A 19656-nucleotide genomic window follows, 5' to 3' on the forward strand; every position below is an offset into this window, starting at 1 on the left:
CAGCAGTTGGTCCGCTGAAGTTGGTTTTCTAACTACTTCGAGGAGTGAATGTGAGCTGGTCTCGACTCAGAGAAACCATGGGCGGAGATACGAGGGCATTACACCCCACCCCCCCCAGCGTCAAAGGTGGAGTCGACTGATCTAATGCATATATGAATTGACATCATCGTCCCCCCCCCCCCAGACTTCCAAGTCTAGCTCCGCCTATGAGGCTAACAACGGTACAAATAACAAATACAGTCAAATCCCGTTTTAACGAATACCGTTATAGCGAAAATTTCGTTTTAACGAACACTTTTCTAATCCCCCAAATAAGTATACATAGGAACAATGCCTAAAACCTGGAATTCCTTTATAACGAAATTTCATTATAACAAAGTGATTTCTCTCGTTTCTTGGAGTTCGTTATAACGGGATTCGATTGTATTCAATCATTAAACTTCACTGACAGTTTTATACATAAAAAAATTCTCGCACAACTAAATGCGCTCAGATTGTTGGGCACACAATTCCAGCACAACTTATTCAGTGATAAATTGCTCATGGGAATAAACTGCAGTTGTACTCTGTATGAAGGAAAGAAAGGCAAGACACTATGAAACAAGCAATGTGTGTCGGTCTTCAAGTTTCTCTTTTGGTTGCTCACTGACCTGGTCCTTTACTCCCTAGGCAGTGCTGCCCAGCACCTTTCCCCCGCTCCGAGTGCAGAGGGGGCCTCATGAATATTAGATCTGGCTAAAATTAGTGAAATTAAACATCTCTTCAGGAGGGGGTCCAGGATGCCCATCTATAAGTCACGCACTGACCTCGTCCCTTGATCTCTAGCTCCCTCCCCCTCTGGGCTCACTCGTGTACTTGCGCTCTTTTTTTTTTTCACTTACAATGCTAGCCCTGCTGTCACTTACTTACCTCGTCTCTCACTGTCTAAGCAGAGGCAGATTTATGGCTTTACCGCTTGTAAGCTCTCTAAAATTTTTGTCACCCTTCTAACATTCTAACAAATGTGCCCCCCTGGGCTATAGCCTGCAGAGCCGCCCCCAAAATATGCATCTGCTGTTTACAATCAACAGAACTGCAAAATTGAGATGTGTATAATGCAATAAGGAGATTTTTTTTGATACAGTTCAGATAGGAGTCACTTTCCAAGGATGATCATCAATGGGGACAGCTAATTCAAACCGGGATATTTGAATAATCTTCCTCAAATAGTGGAAATGTGAGGCAAATCAAGAGCAAGCAAGTTTTATGCACAACCAACTGTATTCCCTGGATTAGCTGGCATAACACTGAATTCGAGGGACATCAGATGTTTGAATGTTGGTAGTCTCGTCCGCTCCCGGCATGCCGAAAAAAGCAGGAGCATCACAATATGCTTTCAGCTAATTTAATGGATTTTTATATCAAAGATATTCGAGAATTTTCAGCATGCTGGCTAATATAATATACGGGGGAATACAGTAAGCATTTCTCTACACTCCAAATTTAAAAATGTGAAGAAAAATGGAATTCCTTTTACATCCAGCGAAAGAATACTTCATCCTGGAATAAAAAAAAAAAAATGGAACAAACAACCAAAATTACGCCATAAAAATTATAACAAATTTTATTAAGCTCTCGAACATTTTTCTCTTTTTTTTTGAATCGGAAAGAACAAAAAAATTTTATTTCTCCTCTTCAATATTTTTTTATCTGCAAAATTACATCCTCCATAGAAAAAATTTACACAATATACAATAACATTTGTATAAAACGAAAATCCCAAAAGATTTCTTCTTTTTCCTTCCTCCGGACAAAAAGAGCTCCCTCTCTCTTTTCTTTTCATAATATAAACGATTTTCTAGCAAAATAGTTTGAATTCAGCCAGCGAAAAAAATAGCGAACATATACACGTACATATATGACTGGATTTTTTTTCAAGTACAATTGTTCCACTACGTAATGCCCCCAAGGAAACAGTGGCATTCGGTAACTTGTTATGCATTCTGGTACAAAGATAAGGTCTCTTGCAATTTAGCTGTGATCTGTTGAACAGAGGGGAAAAAATATATTCAAAAGCAATAGAAAACATACATAATTTTTTTAAAGACACTTTTTTACAATATTACCTAGTTATATTAGGTCAAGCAGTTCCCAACCTGTAGTACATGATGGGTCACTGAGGCATGCTTAGGGTTATCAAATTTAAAAATAACAAAAAGAGGTGCCATAATTTTTCCCAACTACGTCATAACAGAACCTCTAAAAAAAAATAAAAAAAAGAACAAATATGCCTCGCTCTTAATGAGTTGCTCACACAGTCTGGTCAATTTTATTACTTTGCCTAGAACAAGAAAAAGTTTTTTTTTATCTACCCAGAGAAGTTTTTCTTTCAGAAGCGTTGTTTTTTTGCCAGAGGCAATTCCGCTATAGGAATCAGCATTGAACGTTGTTTGCGTTTTATTTTCTTCATTTTTGAATAAAAAAGGTAACACCCTGTCACTCCCTACTTCAGTATATGGCATTAGCTGTTGGTGAGCAAACAACAGTATTCTTAAAATGGATGTTCCAGAGCAGTTTTTTGGGTTGTCCTTTCATATTATCCTGCAGCAAGCTGAGCTGTGTTAAAATAACATCTGTTTTACGCTGCTTGGGTTCTTGTATGCTAGGAATTTTTACTGTGATTGGTCAAAGCATGTAAAAAATGTGTGGAAAATGAGATACGCTGTGTTTCAGAGTGAAAAAAAATTCCCCCAAGAAACAAAGAAAAATTATTTTGAAAACCTGAAAAGGACGACAAAAAGACAAATTTTCTAAAACATAGGATGATGCTCAGAAAATAGCAAAAAAAGAGGACGTCTGCTAACCCTAGAGGTGCTTGAAAGCTGAAAGTTTTTTAGAAAGCAAAAACTGTCGTTCTCGATGCAGCTTTTTCTAGAGATGTGAAAATTTCCTGGTAACCTACGTACATAGGTGCAGGAACCTAGGGGATGAGGCCATTTAGCCCCTCCCCAAGAAATTTTGTAAGGGAACTGAGCCCCAAATTATTTCTGAAAAACTATGCAATGCAACCCCCTCTCCTGTACACGAGCTTGAGACCCGTATATATATGGGACGAGCAGCAACTTTCAGTCCCTAATGTTTTCTTCATGTCAGCACTTTTCCCTATATATGTATGAATATCCCCCAAAGCAGAACACTTTCCATTGTTTTGCAATGAGCCCTCAGCTGACTGGAAATGTTCTATGGTAAAAATGTCCATAATATAAGCCCATGATTATAATTTGTATGTAAAAACTTTATTATGTTTCCTACACATTTTTTAAAATTCTTCCAAACTGTTACAAAATTTGTGTTACAGATTTCAGCATATTCTGCTTGGGGGAATGGATCTCAATATTTTTTAAACTGCAGTAGTTGGTGTCATCAGGATGTGCCAAATCCGTAAAAAATGTATTCCTAGATCGGCTTAGCTTGAATGGAGTTGAAATTTGAGGATTGATTACTGCTAATTAACTGTACATGCATCTCAAACATTCCTCTGAGGAATTTCTAATGATTTGGTGCATACTGGAATCCTTTGCATATGCATATGTGTCACCCCCCCCCCCAACACAGGCAGATGCCTGGATTTTTGTGTAATGCAAATATTAACTGTTAGGAAGCAGTGTTATATAAAAATATAGTTTTGAAGAGTAATTTCACTCGTCTCCAAAATTTTAAGGGGTATTTTTGTAAAAAGATGGTTATACGTATATATATATTTTTTTTTTTCAGTGAGAAATAATTATTAAAAAAGTACCTAAATTTTGCGGGAGTATTTTCACTTCTCAACGAAATTTAGTGAAATTGAATTTTCATGCATGAATCAGGCATCTAGATGCATATTGGTAAACACTGGTTGGGAGTCAGCTGTGTGTACCAAACACTCCTATAGGCCGCAAGTGACAAAGTTACCGTAATTTCCTGTAACTCAGTTTTTGTGTTCTGCAGCTTATTCAATACCGTTCTTTTACTGATTATTGACGACCTCTTATTGATCAACAATGAGAATAGAATGAAATTTTCTGTCCACACATAAAGGATCAGCAAAATATGATAGAAGCACAACTCTGACAACATAAATGGGTGATTCTAATGAAATGGGCCTAAATTGTGTCCCCAGCAGTTAACAATAAATATATTTGACAACAAACTATTTTTTCATCACTTTCTATTTTTATTTTAGTTTATAAAAAGTTATCACTGTTTTTAATTTTTTTCAATAGATTTTTTTTAATTTGCTTGAACAAATTTTCATTTCTTAAGAAAATGTAATTCTCCTGGCTGTCCTCAGCACATTTCTCAAATTTTAAAATGATAATTTTCTATCTTAAAACAAAAAAAAATATATTTTTTTTTAATATACTTTTTAGGGTCAGTATACTTTGATATTTCTTTTTTTTTTTTTTTACAATTTTAAATATTTTTTATCAATAGTTTATAGCCAAATTAATATTTCTCCCAGCTCTTATTTTTTCCCATTCGTGACAAAATTAGAAAACATTGGTTCAAGTCCTACAATACTAGTTGCCCTGCATCAAAAATTTTGTGTGAGATGGTTAAGAATAATTTAGCCATCATTTTAACCTCCTTCTAAATCAATATTAGGGGTTTTAAATTAATTCACAAATTAGATTTGTTCAGGAAAATAGAGAGCCAAGTGTTTTTATTAAATGTCCTCCTCCTGGAAATTTTTTTTTTTTTGGAGAAATATATAATTGAAAATTTTTACTTTAAAAGTTTCAATTCTGAGATATCTATTAGTTCTTACATGTTTTCAACATGCTTCGTTTTTTTATCAGTGTGGCAAAACATGTATAAATGTTTTGTAACCCGAGAAAGAAGGTGTTGGGGAGAATAGAAATGGGAAAAAAATTCAGATTTCTCAGTTGCAACGTCAAGCTGCAGTAATGTTTCATCTGAAGACTTTGTTTTAAGAATGCAACTTGTGCTCTAGCAAAGACAAAGACTAATTAGAAATTTGCTGTCCCCATAAAATTGACGAAAAGAGAAGCAAGAAACAAAAAAAAATGTAATTGACAAAAAACATTATTCAGAGTATCAGTGCTTGTCCAAATTGAAATTAAAATGCCAAAATATAAGGAACATGTTGCGAGTATCAAGCATAAATATCAAGTGCTGGAACAGGTAAAATGTCTTACCAGATGTGCCTATCTCTTTTAACATGGTTAAATTTAAATAGATTTTTTTCCACCATGAATTTCTAACAAATTTCACTGCTGACTGTATTTAATTTATTAGCAGGTAAAACAGTGCCCCTAAGAATTTTTTCGGTTGATTTCTTGTTTTTGATAACTTTTTTTTCACTTTTTTCCTGACCCTAATACTTTAGGCTCATGCATACACTCCGAGAACACACATTCTGGCATGTAACAATTTGTTAGAAATTCTGCAAAGGAAAGGAGTGTGCATGTATGGTTAACTAGCAGCAGCAAATACAGACTTCAAGGTCTGGGAAGGGAAGACACAATGATATCAACACATACATCTGCCGCACACATCTTTAATGTTAGGGAGAGGCAATACTTCTCCCTCCACCCATGAGTACACAGACACATGGGTCTCCTCAAATACTTATAGCTTTGCTTTTCCAATAAGGTTTCAAGATTGCAACATTTTGTCTGCATCCCCAGTAGAGACCGAAAAAAAAATATTGAAACAATTTAAATATTTTCCTAGACAAATGAGGAAGTTATTTAGTTAATTTAATTTATTTATTTTTACTAAAGCTGGGATTACACTATAAAAGTTTTATAAAAGTTCATTTATAAAATTTGAAAAATTCAACTAGTATTTGCTTGAATGTAACCTATGAGCTTTATATTGGCTGGATTTTTCAAGTTTTATAAAAAAGGATTTTATCAAACTTTTATAGTGTAATCCCAGCCTTAGCATATCATATGTTGCGAGTTTTCACTGCTACTTTGCCAGTGATTTCTTTGGATTTTTTAAATTCCAACTTCAAGAAATTATGGCACTTGACAGAGGTTTCCAACTTATTCTGCCACTTACCACAACACCAAGATTATTTCAAACTCCCCAACGCAGTACTCAAACAATAACCATAACTTATTAGTCACTTCTATTAGTACATTCAAGATGTTTGAATGCAGTGTGAAACCATTTTCAGATTGTTATTCTATGCTAAAACCTGCAATTTAATCAAAGATGGGCCCCTTAATCGAGGTGAACTATTACATAGGAAAAAATTCTAGGCAAGAGATCAACAAATCAGCTTCAAGGAAAATTGCACTTCCTGAAATGGACTAGAAAGGTGCTTCCAAAACAGTATTGGCCTAATAGGGGAAATCTTCCAGAGTGGTGTTTAATGGCATTCAAATGGCCTCTCTGTACATACAAAGTGTTTTCTCTATTCATTTGATTTATAAAAAAAAACTTGATATTGCACAAGATCCCCAGGTATTTAGTCCATTAGAAGTAATGATCCTATTTTTTAATGCTCAGAGTAATTCATAATGAGGAGTTGGCTACATCTGAATTTTTTCATTAAAAACATGATTAAAATCTACGAAATTTCCTATCATATTTTTATCTTGGGAAATGATAAAATAATCTATCCTCAAATAAGCACACATTATGGGCAAAAAGAGTCAAATTTTTAGGAAATGATCCTATTTTTTAATGCTCAGAGTAATTCATAATGAGGAGTAATGAGGAGTTGGCTACATCTGAATTTTTTCATTAAAAACATGATTAAAATCTATGAATGACTCGGTTACATTGTAGTAACCTTGATAGAAGCACATTATAACTCTTGAAAATAATAAAAGAAATTGACACAAACCTGCTGATAGAAGCTTATTTGAGCATTTAGGTACGTCTCCATCATACTCTTGAAATAAGCCACTCTTTCCATCTGGAAATGGTTTATCTCTGCAAGGCACGCATATGAGATCACGTCAGAACGATGACTTATGGAAGCAACATCTGCAGAGCTCAGTTTACCCTCATCTGAAAGCTTCTTGTGCTCTGATGTCTTCGAGAGAGCAGACTAATGATAAGAAAATATATATATATTCAATACACCATAACTAATGTACCTACACATGTAAAATGAATTCATGTAGCAATCAATATTACAAATGTCTAAAACTGTTCAGCACCACAAGTAGATATAGATGGGCTTAACAAGCAAGGGTGATGAGATAAATAAATCTTGATGGCATAGACATGAATATTTTTGTCTTTAGAATAAGTATATTTGACATTTGAACCCTATATTCGAGACTGATCCTTTGAAAAAATTGCAGGAACAAATGAGATAAATCCGCACTGACTATATAACTCCAGAGCTGCCAACTTTCCAGATTTAGCCCCGCAATGCCACATTTCACAACATTCACAGAGCTTTTGGATTATGAATTTATATTGCCGGTTTTCAATTATTGCCATCAACTTAAAAAGAATAAAAACTTGAAAACTGAAGAAAAACCTTGAGTTTAATATTTTTTTGCTGTTTTGATTTTTAGAAAGTGACCCTAAAAAAAATCGGGATCAATACACCAAGAAATACAAGACACTGCCAGTTGTAGGAAAAATTATAAATTTATTGGTAAGAATTGTTGATGACTGGGAAATTGAGGGCTTCTACAAATTGTGGTAAATTCTAAGGATTTCACGAAAAAAAGAAAGCTGCCCGACATAATGAAATTGTCCAGTAAATATCAGAAATGCATGGAAGCATCGTTGAAAAAACTGGACATTTCTTTAGAATAATTGGACACCAAATGATGATGGAAAACACAGCTATGTGTCGTAAAATGTAGGTAATATGGTAACCTCATATATTGCTTCTTATTTTGATTCTTATTGTGCCCATAAAAAAATTTTAAATGTTCAAATGTACGTACATTTGACAGATTTTTAAGTAAATTGTCTGATTTTCATAAAGTTACAGGACTTTCATTTTCTGGAGGTTATCAGGTCTATAACTGAAACTTTTATTATTATAGCTGTGAACTATATACAGGAAATCAAGGTAATGGTAAATGATATCACATAGTTTCAAGTGCCATTGATGTTTTAAATACATCGATAAGAACATATCATGCAATAAAGACCACCAAAAATTGAGAATGGAATTTTTTTTTTGTATACCAATGATACATTTTATTCCATTAAGAGTGCAATGATCTGGAATCTGCATTCCCGTTGAACAAAATGTCTATACATACATTCTACAACGAACAAAACAATTTTGAAAAATACATCTACTTTTTTTCTGCAGGTACTTTGCAAAACAGAGGAATTTAAAGTACTAATTCCAGTAATAACTAATATACCTTTTGGATATTCAAAACATCGGGCCACGCAGCAAGCATTCCTTTGTACTCGTGCAAAACATCTGCCATTGGCTCAATGTCGTATTTGGGCTGAAAATGATAAATTTGATTTACATGAACACAAGCGGAATTAGAATAACAACTTTGTAAATCCACATTCAATGTTTTTAATAGAATTACAATTTATAAGTGTCAAATTAATGCAAGAAGTATTGACCCTGACATTTTTAGGGCTATTCAAGTATTACATCAGCAGATTTTTGGCCATTTTGGACCCCTTCCCTTGTCAACAAAAGTCAGCAAAACTCTGACCCCATTCCCCCTTAGATGCAAAATTTCATCAGCTCTGCACCCCTCTGATGCAATTTAAAAAAAAAAATTAGAATATTGAAAAAAATACCTTTATATGTCATTATAATTAATTTTTGTTAATTTCAATGCTATTTAAAGACATTCCCTTGAAAGGTTGATTCTTAGCAAGTCTGACCATCACTGTCTGATGCTGCTGTAGTGAACTTTGCTATGTATGCATAGGGATAATTTTTCACATGATTATAGACAGAACGCACTATATTTTTAGCTTGTGTTTTGAAGTTCATTAATTAATGGTTCAATTATTAAGTAATGGAATTGTGTAAATTTCCATTGCTTCGTTGGTACGGAGTACCCAGCATTGAGCTTTCGTCTTTATCATGGCTTTTCTAAATTCCAGAGATGTTATTCAGGTAATGGCAAGATGGTTGTTTAAAAAGTTATTTGAGGCAGCAATTCAATAAAATGATTACAGATGTGTCTGCTCGTGACTAGTCAATGATTACAAATTTTTTTCAAGTGCAAGGTTGGCACACACTAAGCATGGTCAGGTTTTTTTAGGGGAATAGTAAATAAATACACCAGATTTATTTATTTATATCCCACCTTCTAACAAACTAGTTACAGCCAAAGCCTTCAACCATACAAGAAAATTTTCACAAGTAGTAGTTTTTTTCTTGTAAATCATTGCAGCCTTTTGTTTCATCCATATCATATGGGAGCATAGGTGGTACAGAGGTGAAAGGAAGGAGGTGGCAATCACCACATTCACCAAAAATTTTATTCTTAGAATAGGTAGAAGGACGAAAGTAGACAATCTCTGAATCACTAACACTCTAGGTGAACCGCTCCCTCTTTGAGGAGTTCAGAAAATCCCTTAATGATGGTATGTGGAATGAACCAAAAACAGTATATACATATATAGATGATACTCCACACCCTTCCCTCCTCCATAAGTAAGATCGGGTGTGGGATCGATTTATAGAGGCCTTGTCTATAGGAATGTCAATTTAAAAACCCACAAACTAGAAAAGGTTGCTCTCGTTGACTCATTCTGGAGAATTCCCAGTAAAGATATTAAGAATATTTCATACTTCCATAAAGTGTGGTTGATGATGTAATCATCATTCTAACTAGATTAGGTGTACAAAAATCATTAAAATAAATTTCTGAGGTCAACCTCAAAATGCCATATTTATTCCTTGCCATACCTATCACACCTTTTTAAGATAAAAATCAAATTTCATGCAATTACATTATTCTTGTATTTATTCTGCAAACGGATATTCATTAGAAAACACCAGCTAAATGCTCAAAACCACTTCTGTGTGTGAATAATAAAAACACAATTTTATTATTTGTATTCAAATGATGTAATCAATATTTTGAAAAAATTATGCTTTTTTTTAAACAAAAATTTAGTAAATCAGTGCAGGTGCCACAAGCCCTCAAAATCATGTTTTTCTTTAAAAAGCAAGTGTTACTGCAGATATAGCCAGGTAAAATATACCATTTTTCTATAAAAAAAAACTAGCTTTACTAATTTAAAAAAAACAACAACAATTATTTTTTTCAGAATGAAGTTGCAATCATGTTTTTTTGAGATCATTACTCTGAGATATAAAATATATTAACTGTCATCAATTTATTGAATTATTCGCTGTCCCACCAGGAAGTTCCCACAGTGTTTTTGAAGCATATATAGTCCTGTATGCACAAGATAAGACGAGGTCACATCACATCTGACGATGAAATTCTTTTCTAGAAGGAGAAGTCACACGTTAAAGCTCAGTTGGTTCTTAATGTACAATCGCCGTACATAGAATTTTCTCAGCTACCTCGTTGGGCATTTTGCCTGTTGTGGCATTGTATTTGTATTTATAATGTAACCAAGTCAGTTGCTTGGACGACTAAAACCAATGTGAGGCAAATTTTCGGGGTTGAAGCCTGTCGCTTGTTTCCATTAGTCCTCAAAATTTTTGCCAAACACTGTTAGTTGGCATCATCACAAGTATTGGTTCCAAACACTGGTGTTGAGGAAACAATGACTAATTAAAACAAAAGATGTTATTCAAATCTAAAAATTTACCTTCTATCTGACAATGGAAGAGAAAAGCAAAATCAGCCTCATGGAATCTATATATATAAAATTGATTTTCTGTCTGTCTGTGTGTGTGTATATGTATGTTCTCTATACAAATCTACAATTTTAGATAGATTGTCGCCAAATTTTGCATATATACCAAATGGGACCCAACTTAAACGATAGGCTACTTTAAAATTTCGTCAGGGTAGGGCAAGTGCCCCAAATGGGCAAAAAACTGTCGGGCAACAATGGTTTTCGGGCCTCAACAATCACTTTCCGAATGTTTACTTTGGTTACCGTGGTTCCCTAGCAATGCGTTTAAAACGTGTATATGCCTTTACAATGGTTTGTCACTTCTTTAATTCTGTTAGTATATGCATATGTATAATAGTTTATGCCTTTATAATGGTTTGATACATTTTCAATCCTGCCAGTAACGAGGATTTTTGAATAGACGTCATAATAATCATCAGCATCACTTTTAGGGTCAAGAAAAGGGTGATCCTTATAGAAATCAGTGTTAAAATTGCCGATTTTACTGTAGAAATGCTGAAATTTTGTGGAGTTTTCTGTCACATCAATAATTTAAAAAATTGTATTGAATTCTAGATTTCTGAAATATTGAGTTCGATTAGAGATGTACGAAGCCCGGGAGATTGAATATTAAGTAATTAGCTGGACCTACTATTGAGTTGGACATTCATGCAATAACATTGATTTCAACTTTTTATTTATATCTTCTCAAGCATGAAAATTAATGTCTCCATATTGTCTTTTGATATTCAACTGCATAAATTCATAGTTTAGGATGTTTTAAAATTAATTACGGGCCCGTAAAGTACATCGAAGAAATTCCACAGCTTCAATTAAGCATTTTTGAAAGCTGAAACAGGCAGATGGATAACTTAAAGTTCAGGGGGAGGATCGAAATACCTAGCACCCCTTAAAAAAAAGGAAAAAAATATATATTCGTTTCTATGTTTCTTTAAATCTAGATTTGTTTATTTCATGAAGTCGCGCAGGAAGTCACCATATTGGTTAACCTAGACACGGTTTGCATGTCCCTCAAAGAAAAAGAGAGATATCACGTGATCCAAACAGCCTCATTGAAGAAAACCCGGGCAGCGCCGGGTATTATAGCTAGTTGTATATAAAAGAGAAATGCTCACCTGCTCTTCATAGATTTTTCCAATTTCCTCATAGGTTTCACCAGTATTTCTGATAGCTGCAGTCAATGGTTCAGATGCTAAATTTTAGATTTAAAAATAAATTAATTAACATGCAAGAACTGTAAAAACAACTCAATAAGTAAATGCTCCCCATTTATTTGCTTCAAGGCTTGGGGGGGGGGAAAGAACTATAAAAAAGTACACACATTAATGAATTCTTTTATTACAGTGCTCTTTTTTTGCAAAGGCAAACACTGCACATGTCCAGGATCAATTGAAGCTCATTTTTGAAAGGGAACATTTGCACAATTACTAAATTTGCAGTAGAGATAAAAAAAATACATATTCCTCCATAATGGACTGCTTTACAAGAGGAAAATAGCTCAACAGGTCAAGAGACAAATATTATTCCGTTTTAGAGAATTTTTTAAGTAGGTGTGCATGAAACCACTGACCATCCATGAGACTATCCTTTTGATTCTGTTCGAGACAGGTTTCCAATCGCATACAATGTCAATCTTAGATAGGTTTCACTATATTAGGTTTCTTGATCAAAATTCTGGAGGGGGTTATCTACATTCAAATTTTGGAAATGTTCTGTTTTGATTAATAGTAGAGCTGGTTTAAGACTGAAAAATTGGAAATTTCTATACCACCTGTCAATTCCAGATTTCGTCTAGCCAAGGAAGTTTACCCTTACTAAACTGAGTAATATATAAGAAACACGATCAATCTACAGTGGAACCTTCTGTAATGGACACTTTTTTGAATTACATCGATGAGACTCAATGTATTTTACTATCCATTAATGGATACTCTTTGTTAGCAGATAAAATTTTTGGTCCCATGGATCTCCAGTATTGTGAGGTTCTACTGAAAAATACGACTTTGAAAGTGATTCTGAAAAATGTCATTTGAGAAAAATCCTTTAACGCAAATAGGACAACTGCATTGTTATGTTCCCCTTTGAATGAAAAATACTGAACTAAATGAACAAAGTGGATATGTTCCCTGTTAGTAGAAACAATCAAATTTACATTGTCCAATGACCAAAAACATTTGTTTTGAATAAACTCTGTTGAATAATCCAACAGCACTCGTCTCGAAGATTAAAAAGCCATTTAAAGAAAAGTGCATTTTGAAAAAAAAAATAGAAATGTTCCAATTCAAAAATAAACTCCTCAATCGCATTTTATTTTCAATCGGAATCCCGAATCTGAACAATTGCAACAAAGCCATCAAGTGGAAACAGAAAAGGACAAGAGAATCTTGGTTTTTTAGACAAAGTCGGTATTCTATATCCTTCAGAGAACGATATCCTATCTGAAGACATACCAAATACCGTCAAATTTTTAAGTCGAATGTGCAGCGGCTGACAAAAAAATGTAGAGTTATCAGAAATTCAGATTTTAGAGTGGAAACGATTTATTAAAATAACAATGCTTTTTATGAATATTTGTATTAGTAAAACATGTCAAACTACTGTAGATGAAGAAATTTGAAACAATATTTTATTATAGTTTAATCATATTTAGTTATAGAATGAGATTTAGAAACATGCTAGATGCACATACTGTATTACGGAAACAGACACATACATGATACTTGTGTAAATGAAAAAAAATTATAAGTAAAGTGTATACAAGATAAATTTCTGTTTAAGAAAATGTTTGGCTTTTTTTGTCTTTTCTAGTGAAAGTCATTCTATTGCTAAATGCTAAATTCTACTACTAAGTACTTTTTTACTAAGCACTACTTCTACTACTTTTTTTTAAAATTCTTTTATTCCCGAAAACTTTGATTTAAAGGAAGAAAACTTCGAGTTAAAGGAAGATTTTAACACTGAAATACAAAAAAAGTTCTGAGGCTCAATGAAAACTTTGACTTAAACAGATATTTGAGTTATCAGAGTTAGACTTTTTGTGAATTGACAGTAATATCAAATTATCGCTTCTCTGTCTTTTGGCTAAGATCAAAGTATAGTAATATCAAATTAAGAATGGTAGAGCCTTGAAAATCTGAGCCCTGAAAGTTTGAATTTCCAGATAATCCGAGGAAAATAATATCCATGGAAAATTTTTTAATTTCCTTCTCAAAATCCTTCTTTTCTGTTTTTTCTCTCTCTTCAGAACCAGACTTTTTCCAGGAGTACTAAGTAATACTTATTGCACGGTAATTGAAGTTTGAAAGCAACTAGGCAGCCCCTAGTCCTATAATAGGTATAATTGGTGCAATAACAAATCAGACTCCATTGACTCCCAGTGAACCATTTAAACTTTTGGGGGGGGGGGGGGTTCCACAGAGAAAGAGGGACAAGCTTGACAGTTTCCTTTATAATTGTGGACACACAATGACATTGTCCCCTAACTGCTTACGTAAAATCATTGGAAAGGCAATTGAAAGCAATAAGCGTCTCAGCGTTGTTCACCATCAATTCCATCCCTGACTCAATTATCTCTCATCTTCACACATATTCTTAATTTTTTTAAACACATCATATGGCATCTATATCTTATTCAAGTATGAGAATGTAGTAAGTGATAGCACTGTTTTTCTGCTTGTCTTCTTTTTTTTTTTAAATGAAACTAACATTTCAAGCATTTTTTATTGTTTTTTGGATAATTTGAGTTTTTTGATAATCAAATGTGGCTCCCCTCTACCTGTATTATCTAGGTTCTACTGTATGAGAAAAATATGCGACAAATACAATCAAATAGCCTAAAAATTTCCAGGCATTCATTTGAAAAAAATAAGTAAACTTATACAGCATTAGATTTCAGCAAAAATTGTAATTAGGCTACTTAAGGCTGATATTATAAGTGCTTTTTTTCTCACAAGGGTAAACAGGGCACATGCTCAGGGACACAAAAACTTATTAAAAATGGTTCTCAGAAATATTAAAGTCAATAAACCAGTAAAAACCAATTATTAATTTCAAAAATAACAAGAATCATGGGAAGCATACATACACGGAGATAAATCCATCTGGAAAGCTGTAGCAAGATCTTTTAGCGAGTCTGCCATTTTTTGGAATTCTTTCTTGAAAGCTGAAATAATATTGACATTCAATTTCAATTACGAATAATTACGATGATATTCCACTGCAATTTAGATCAATGACAAAAAATAAAAAATGGCAGTTTCCCACTCAAACTTTAAGAAATCTATTCAAATTGATAGGTAATTGATATGCAAAAAAATATGTCTTGTCAAAAAAAAAAATCAATTCAAGGTAGAAGATAGGTTTCTTTAATGGAAGAATTCAACAAGTAGGTAAAACCTGATAATACTAACATGAATGAATGAACGGCAGAACTTGGTCGCCAGACTTACCCCATTGCTGATAAGACTGAAAGCAAATTTAAGTGGTTAATACCCAGCGTCCCATACATAGGACAGATTTTCACAAAATAAAATTGCCTGGATACAGGAAATAATGTAACTATTCAATATAACTATACTATATAGACCAAGAAAAAACATTGTAGAAGAGGGATTATCATTATAACGGGAGGCATTAGAGTACAGACATTCCGAAACAAGCCTTGAAAAAAAAAAATCATTGTAGAGGGTTTTATAGTTGTTTCCAGTATTGTTGTAGAAAAGTTTCACTGTACTTTGTATAATTAGCTGAAAGGTTCATCGTTTTGTTGTACACAGCGCATCATGGGGATAATGTCGTTACAAGCTGTTACTGGATTAGAAGGCTGTCTATAGCACAGTACTGTTGAGCATTAACGAATGGGAAGAAAATGCGTCTTCTATTCTATAACTTAATAATAGAGCACTTGCCCAGACTGTGAGAAGCTGGCAGTTCAACTCCCTAAGGAGGAATTGTAAATTTTCTTTTCGCTTTGTATGCAGGCAATTGTACTTCGTACAATTAGCAGGGAGTTTCATTTCATTGTAGATAGATTTTTTAATAATGGGGGCAGTCATATTTTTCACCAACTTTATATATATCCAGCACATCCATATGATTGGTGTTTTCTGCATTCACTTATCACTCACCATTGGGAATGGGGGGGGGGGGATCTCTTCATTTAGCAAAGCAGCACCCTTTCTTTTGTTTGAAAAATAAAAACATTTAGTCAAGACTTGGCGCAATGACGATCTACAATAAAATCTTAGTTGTTTCTGCTGCTTGCTGTGCGATGAAAATTTTTCAAACATGCATTCTCAAGTCAGAAAACCACATTCAGCCAACTAGCACGCTTAATCGAGTATCCACCAGGTTTTACAATGGGAAGCCCTATAAAGGGTCATGATTTTCAGGAATGAAATCAAGCACAAGATTTAGCTGAAGAAAATCCAAAAATCTATTGGTAAAAAAAAATTTATTGGCTGTCACATAAATAGGATGCTGGGAGCTCGTGTTAATTTTCAGTGTTTGGTTTTTTTTCTAATTCTTTTGCAATGCATCAGTGGACATATTCTTAAACAGCAGAAAGCTGTTGGAAATATGCTCATTTAAGAGACAAAAATCAAAGTGTAATTGTTTTCAAGTACAGGGTGGTCATAAAATAACTTTGCTGGTACACATTGGTTGCAAAAATCAATGAATGAAAATGAAATTTGAGATATAAGTCTTTCAAAATATGCTCAAGAATGAAGAGAAAAACCAAATCCTAGCTCTCTCGGCCGCCTCGCTGGGCATTTTGCCGTTGTGGCGTTGTATTTGTACATTTCTAGTTACAGTCACAGAAACAAAATTTCAAATGGTAACACTCACTTTTATGCATTATAAAGTCATCAGAACAGTAAAAAACCATGAATGGTATTGGAATGGTGCCTGTAGCATTATAGTTGCTGGCGCAGGATAGAGACAAAGAAAAAATATCTCACCAAGCGGTTGGTGTGCTAACCCCTCAGAGAACTTCCAGCTGCAGAAATTTGATCTGCATTATTTGTTTTTATCTAAATTTTTTGTCTGCGTCTAGCACAGGCGTTTATGGTGCTACAGGTACTGTTCCAGTGCCATTTATGTATTTTACTGCGCTGATCACTTTACAATGCATGAAAATGAGTGTTGCTATTTGAATTTTTTGAAATTTTGCTGCTGTAATTGCAAGAGTTGGGTTTTTGTTTCTCTACTTATTGTTGAACACCTACATCTTGCATTTCATTCATATTCATTAGTTTTTGCTGCCACTAGGGGCTCGTATATCAGATAATTTATTTTATAACCATCCTGTATGTTCATAGGTGCGGGAGAGAGGAGGCTCAAGGACAAAACATTTGTCTCGCTAACTTAAGAAGTTAGCAGTATCTAGTAAATCAAGGATCATATCACACAAAAAGTTTTTTTTATAGGATTTGACTGTAATTTAACAATACTATAGAAATTGAGGGCATACCAATACTGCCATGTCAGCAGCTATACCTTTATTTCTTTGAAGCTATGGCAACACAACATAAAAAAAGTGATAAACTTACGGCCACAATATTTCTTTTGCTGATCAACAGCAACAGTAAAAAGTTTATTTACACTCTCTTCCATTTTCGAGACGAACCTTGAGAACTGATCAACCTGCTTCTCACTAAAAAATAAGAAAAAACAAATAATTTGTCTTGTTTAACAAAAAAAAAGTTAAAATTGTCACTATTAGGTTTAATAACTAATATTACTTACACATGTAAGCTGTCTAAATGATCGGGAGGAGTACATATAGCATGGAAGAAAGAACCACCTATTAGCTTGTCTTTCTCAGCATTACGCTTTCCCACTTTCCACCGCTATATGAAATATTACATGAACACATGAATCATTCTCTTATATTTTTCTTAAAACATTTGAAATCTATAGGAAAAAACTGATCCTGTTAGGAATTACACAAGTCGGTTATAAATTTTAAAAAAGCCACCCCCAGGTGATCTAGTTTTACATTTGATCAACCTTTCTCCAAATCTGCATTGCAAAAAAATGCAAGACGCTTGTTCTACATTCCCCCATCATCAATACAGAATTATTTTTTTTTACTACTCTTTTTAAATAATAAACTTCAAAAATCAACATATCACATTTTTTTATTACTTTTCTCGTTTTTCCGCCATTACTGGGTACTTTTTGCTGGTGACCCTTGTATCATTCATTTTGTACTTCAGGTACATACCACACACTTGAAGGAAAATCATCCAGTGACTTTTCCTTGACTTATTTGATGACATTAGCAATTAAACATTGATCATTTGGTGAAGTCGGCGATTCAACACGACCTATTTGGCAGAACAGTTCTTATGCTTGCATAATTAAATATTTCACAGAAATTTTTGGCACAGTGACGATCGACAACAGAAATTCTGCTACTCACTGTTGGTGGCCTTTTATAGAAACAGAAAACTAACATGCACCTTTAAAGTCAGAAAACCAGAGAAACATTACCTTCGGTGAACCACCACTACTACCCATACTCAATCAGGTCCGTCATTTCAAACTAAATAGAAATGGGCTTTAAAAATTAAAATAGAAATGGGCAAACAAGGTGAAATATATATACATATATTAAGTACAGTCAGCCCCCTCCCCCGTATTCGCAGTTTCCGTATTCACCGTTTTTTTTCCTTTATTGGAAATTTTTTTTGGCAACACTCAGCAATCGTCATTCACATGTTTTGCTTACAAAATTTGAGTTGGGCGTGTTTAGGATCATTTTTCTTAGTTAGGATCAGTTGTGCTCATTTTGCTAGTGCTACTGATAATGCCCCAGGGCCGTCATTTCAACTTGTTCCAGGGGGGGGGGGGGGCAAAGCACATGTACTCAATGTATGTATATATATATTTGTGTATGTATATACCATTTTTAGTGTATCTTCAAAAGCCACCCCCCTAAATGGCGAGCCTTTTTTTTTTTTTTTTTTTCAAACCGAGCACAACTCAGGTCTATTGCCATAGGCAATTTACTACCTAGTGAGTTGTGCCGGAAGTGTAAGTGCGTGTACCTAACAGTCTGAGTGCGTATCTAGTGTTGTGTATGATTTTTCAGTGCTGCCATCTATATCTCAGAAGTGAAGTGAGTGATGTGTAGTGACTGAATATTTGTACTGTTTGTAGGACTGTTGCTCTCTGTGGCGAGACAAATGGCGAGCCTGGATAATGCTTCGGAAAGACAAAAAAAATGAAAACTTTGAGATATATTGACTATGCTTGGCGAAAGTAAGTCAATTGCTGCTGTGGCCCCGCCATTACAGAATCAACTAATCTATGGTAAGGTATATCAAGAAAAATGAATCTGAAATTCAAGCAACTGTGGCTGTAGCTGCACCTCTGTAAGCAAAAACTTTGCATCGCCAAAGGTATCTATGTGTTTCTCGTACAGAAAATGCTGTTGTTTTTTTTTTTGTTTTTTTGTAGGAACAAGATTGCCACAAAAAGGTATTCCAATTGATTGTAATATTATAATGGATAAATTTTAGTGCTCTATAAAGGAAAGGGCTGGTGAAACGTCTCACCTAAAAAGTGGAGGCTTTTACCACATCCATATTTCATCAGAATTTTATGCCAGTAAAGGGTGGTTTCATAGATAGAACCACCCACAACCCCGTACTGATGTCAAGCAACTTACTTCCGTTACCTCAAAAGAGACAGGGTTGTGTAAGAAAAAGTTAGTGAAGATTTATAGTAGTGTCCCCCCAGCAACATGCTCGCAAGTATCAAATCACTCGCGTTGTTCTCCCTATGAAGACAGCTATCAACTCGATGTAACGTACAAGCCATTTGACTAAAATGGGTAGCTGAACCCAATGACTA

At 34.2% G+C, this 19656-nt stretch overlaps 1 protein-coding gene across 2 annotated transcripts in view; it reads right to left on the bottom strand.

The window, feature by feature from the left end:
- Window positions 1-1585: 1585 nt before the first annotated feature.
- The window catches only part of SH3PX1 (sorting nexin 33-like protein SH3PX1), a 47751-nt gene continuing 29680 nt past the window's right edge, over window positions 1586-19656 (bottom strand). For both annotated transcript variants that reach the window (XM_089254241.1, XM_089254242.1), the window contains exons 10-16: window positions 17542-17645; window positions 17346-17449; window positions 14879-14956; window positions 11910-11986; window positions 8343-8432; window positions 6845-7051; window positions 1586-2021 (exon numbers count right to left, since the gene is read on the bottom strand). In XM_089254241.1, the coding sequence (XP_089110367.1) occupies window positions 1974-2021; window positions 6845-7051; window positions 8343-8432; window positions 11910-11986; window positions 14879-14956; window positions 17346-17449; window positions 17542-17645 (708 nt within the window). In that variant the 3' untranslated portion in view covers window positions 1586-1973. The remainder of the gene's footprint in view (window positions 2022-6844; window positions 7052-8342; window positions 8433-11909; window positions 11987-14878; window positions 14957-17345; window positions 17450-17541; window positions 17646-19656) is intronic.

This window comes from Pholcus phalangioides, unplaced genomic scaffold (genome assembly GCF_987345545.1).
Source record: "Pholcus phalangioides strain wild (caught in Gottingen) unplaced genomic scaffold, Ppha-v1.0 ptg000040l_1, whole genome shotgun sequence".
Taxonomy (NCBI): domain Eukaryota; kingdom Metazoa; phylum Arthropoda; class Arachnida; order Araneae; family Pholcidae; genus Pholcus; species Pholcus phalangioides.